This window comes from Pundamilia nyererei, unplaced genomic scaffold (genome assembly GCF_000239375.1).
Source record: "Pundamilia nyererei isolate P.nyererei 1_Seehausen unplaced genomic scaffold, PunNye1.0 scaffold00096, whole genome shotgun sequence".
Lineage (NCBI taxonomy): Eukaryota > Metazoa > Chordata > Actinopteri > Cichliformes > Cichlidae > Pundamilia > Pundamilia nyererei.
Genome location: NW_005187497.1, coordinates 645,749 through 649,740, shown reverse-complemented (window position 1 = coordinate 649,740; position 3,992 = coordinate 645,749). Strand labels below are relative to the sequence as shown.

The window sequence follows — 3,992 nt, the reverse complement described above, 5'->3', positions numbered from 1 at the left end:
GTGGCGGAAACGGGCTTCCATAAGCCTGACCTTGGAGGAGAGAGGAAATTCCCAAGAGAGTCTGAAGTTTCCCTCAAGTCTGAAATACCACTTACTGGAATGATTGCAGAATAAACTTTTTTTGACATATTGTTCTAAAAAATAACCATTAATATGTCTGCCACTCCCACACAAACCTTTATTTCCTTCCTACCATTCTTGCAGGTGCATTTCATGTCAAATATAGTTCAGCACCTACAGCTGGGAATCTGTCAATCAAATATAAGGTGGGTGGCAGTGGTACAGACAGGGTGGAGCCACAGAAGCTTCTTATGGCAGATTAGTAAATGGTATAATAGTGCTGTGTATCTAATTTATTTATTATAATGCTTCTTCATCATCAAAAAATCTGCACGTCTGCACTTCAACTGTCATCAGCTTAATTCACACAATGCTGGAACAATATATAGAGTCAAAGCAAAACTTCAAAGTATTGTGGATTCATATTCCTAATGCAATTTTATTAATATTTTTGTTATGCAATGTTGCACTTGAGTCTTGCTGACTGACAAAAATAATGTCTGGAAAAAGTATGAGTTGGTCTGTTATAAGAGTTTCAGGAACCAAAACATGGTTTCATAATATTTGGCCCACCCAACTGGAATTCAACACATAGGGACTATTCAAACAAAGTCTGGGATGGTTTTAAAGTGAAATAATTGTTTTATGGTACTGTTCACCAACTGCCTTCTCTCAAAGTAGCATTCCCTCTGACTGTCATTGTGGTTATATGCACGGACCGTGCACCTCAGTGGCTCCAAAGAAGGAAAAATGTCTGCAGAGACACGCAAACTTTTACCATTCTGCCTGTCCAGAGACCTGGAGTCTAGATTCCATGCCTCCCCTCTTAAATTTAGACGTGAGTTAAAGTTGCCTCCGTACTCTTCCTCAAGTTGGGGTGGGCTCCCTAAAATTAACACTAGTGGAGTACTCCACTCCCAGCCACATAGCTTTCATCTTTAGCCAATGACAACTGACTGCTGTGAGCTGCTTCTCTCAGCTGTTCGCAATGCGGTGTCAACTAGCCTACAAGTTTTTCTCTGTTCTTTCATTTGTTTCCCCCTGCGTTTCTGACACGTTTTTCTTCCTGCTTCTTTTTTCTTTTTACTCTTTTCACCTCTTTGACCTCTTGTCCCATATACCATTTCATGTTTGGCCTGCTCTTTCTGCCTGCACCTTTCACTTTCAATCTTGTATACCCTTCCTCCCAAAACTGCCTCTGAACATCCAGCATCGCAACAATGTCAAGCCAAAAGGCTTCTAGCTATGATTTGGTTTTAATAACATGCTGTCTGATTTTCAAACCCACCCATTTCCACAGATGGACATCACAGTTATGTCATTAGGGTTTGGCTTTGTTTTGTTGGAATTGCGGGGGGACTAAAAATTAAGATGTCACCAGCAGCTACAATGATGAGCCATCTTTGCAACATGACAATAATGCAAGTTTACAATTATCTATCAACTCGACACTTTACATCAACCAATCGCCAAGTGATTACCTGGGAAGACAAACTTGCCAGGAGGAAGCTACAGCTCACACACATGCAATTATACCCACACATGCTGCTTATAGATCCATGCCCGTTATTTATTACACCTTTTACTGCCTTGGCAGCCCATGCTTTACAACACAAGGTGACTTAGGGTTGCGAACTGACAATAATTCATTGATATGATACATGTCATCACACAGAGGTTATGATTAAAAAATATAATTAGATTTATTGAGACTGTGGAAGAAACCTAATGAGATTTTTATTTTTATATGTAATTCTAGGAAAACTCTTCCAGTACATATTTACAACACACCACCAGGAAAATCTGAATTTAGAAAGCTGACTTTTTAGGCGAGAATTGTGGGGTCTGCATTTGCATTTATCACGACCCAAGCAAAATAAGAAACACAGTATGTAATACATCAGTGTGCAACAAACAGTGTTTATTTAAGTTGCACAAAAGAATCATAAGTTCACCACAATACCCTCAAACAATTCTAGTTAAAGCCAAGGAGGCGGAACCCCACTGTGTGTGGCAAGCATATGAAAATGACCACCTAATTACTGTTTCAATTATAAAGACAATGTAAAGACACAAAGCAAGCTGTGTAAAAAGAAAAAGTGCAAATCTATCAGTTGCTACTAAATTTCAAGAACAAAAGCTGTAATATTTGTCCGTCTATAAAATATAATAAAATCCAAAACATTCCTAAAACTTTGTTTTCACATTCCTGTCCGTTTTATCTTTTATATTTACATAGCATCCCACTGCTCAACCTTCCTAATCATCTTCAGTTTGAGATCCCCACAGAGATAGGCTATTTTTGTGGAAGCAGGACAAGGAAAAGTCTTTTATCAGCTGCTGCAAAACACATGGCAGGTATGCAGGCTTTGCTGGTAAAATATGGAGAGATTACAACCTTTCTTCATTGAGAAGTCCCTGTAGAAACAATATTCTTGTGGCCACTATGTGCAGTAGAGGTCTCTGTGTCCATGTCTACTCCGGATTGCTCATTCAAAAGCAAAGTTCAACAGCCAAAAAGGTCTTTGAACCACCTAAAATACTCTGTAGAGCGTGGATTTTACTCTGTCACATATATTTATTGGTGTTACAGCTTCATAATCAGAAGTTAGATCTAATAAAACTAATGACACATTTGTGTATGTGAGTGTTGGTTGATAACGCATAATATTCAGGTTTATAACCTGCTTTGTTTGGTGTCTGTAGTCCATAAATAAATATGTTTAAATGAAACTGCTGGTGTCGACACTGCTGGGTAATAAGCATCTACGGAAAGTATTCGGGGATTTGTGGAAACTTTTTAAAACCCAAATCGAGTTCAACAGAATCACGTGCCATTTCCTGATTTCTCTCAATTCAATTATCCAAGTTGTTTAAACTAGTGTTTGTTTTTTGTGTTTGTTTGGGGGCACACGGTGGAACCCAACGTTACATGACAGTAGCGAACTAATTACCGTCTCCCGGTGACTGTGGTGCACTGAAATGGTTCCCTGTTGAGGAGAGAAACAGCTTGAGAAAATCACAGCTGTCGTTTTTTCTGCGCTAACATCGGACCTATACGTGTGAGTTATAACACGAACGGATATTTGTCATAGAGCAAATCGCGGAAAAGTTGCATTTTACGCACGTTTCTGAGAATTGTTGCACATTGTTGAAGTTAGGCAAGTTAACTGGCCGCTGTTTTCGTGGTGGGTGACAGAAGGTACGCTGTAGTCAAAACTTGTGTTAACTGACAGTAACTCGCCGTTCATGCAGTTAGCTATCTTTAAGATACTTTCGTAAACTACCTTACCTTTGATACTGATACCGAGCCCGCCAACATCTTGCTTGGTAACTCGCACCGTGCGCTTCACGTTGGTGATGGTTTCCGGGACCGGGGACGAGCTGAGGTTCGGGGGGTCTCCGTTGATAGCACCGGCGGGACTCGGGTTTGGCTTCGCGGGTTCTTCGGTGCCCTCGCCGGGGTTTAACGTGAGACTATCTTCGGTAAGTGTAGCCAATACCCGGATCCAGCGGTCCACGGTCACTCGAAGTTCCAGCAGTCCCGTTTTCTGTGCCTTCATCGCGGCAGCCATGTTCAACGCATTCCTGGAATAACTCTAGACGGGCTGGCAGTCCTGTAAGAGGGGGTAGAGGGCTGTGGTAGGGGGCATGCAGACACACACATTGAACCCCCCTCCCTCCCTCCCTCTATTTTCTCCTCCTCCAAAAGAGGTTTATCCAGTAGTAGGCTAAGTAAAGTTAATTGAGGGCGATGCGATTAGCAGCGGTGTTGACACACACTCAAAGTTCAAAGAGCTTCTTGTTCAGCCCATCCATTAATCAGCAATGTGAGGTTGAGCCACGCATAATTAAGTTTTTGAATCATTATTTATTTCGAGTGTATTTCAACACCCAGCCTCAGATCACAGATCTCATTTCCAGTATATATA

General features: G+C 41.2%; 1 protein-coding gene across 1 annotated transcript in view; it reads right to left on the bottom strand.

Moving 5' to 3' along the window:
* Positions 1-3,718, bottom strand: part of snta1 (syntrophin, alpha 1) — a 32,449-nt gene extending 28,731 nt beyond the window's left edge. The window contains exon 1 of the mRNA XM_005740008.1: positions 3,353-3,718. Within this exon, the coding sequence (XP_005740065.1) occupies positions 3,353-3,635 (283 nt within the window). The 5' untranslated portion in view covers positions 3,636-3,718. The remainder of the gene's footprint in view (positions 1-3,352) is intronic.
* Between the last annotated feature and the right edge of the window lie 274 nt (positions 3,719-3,992).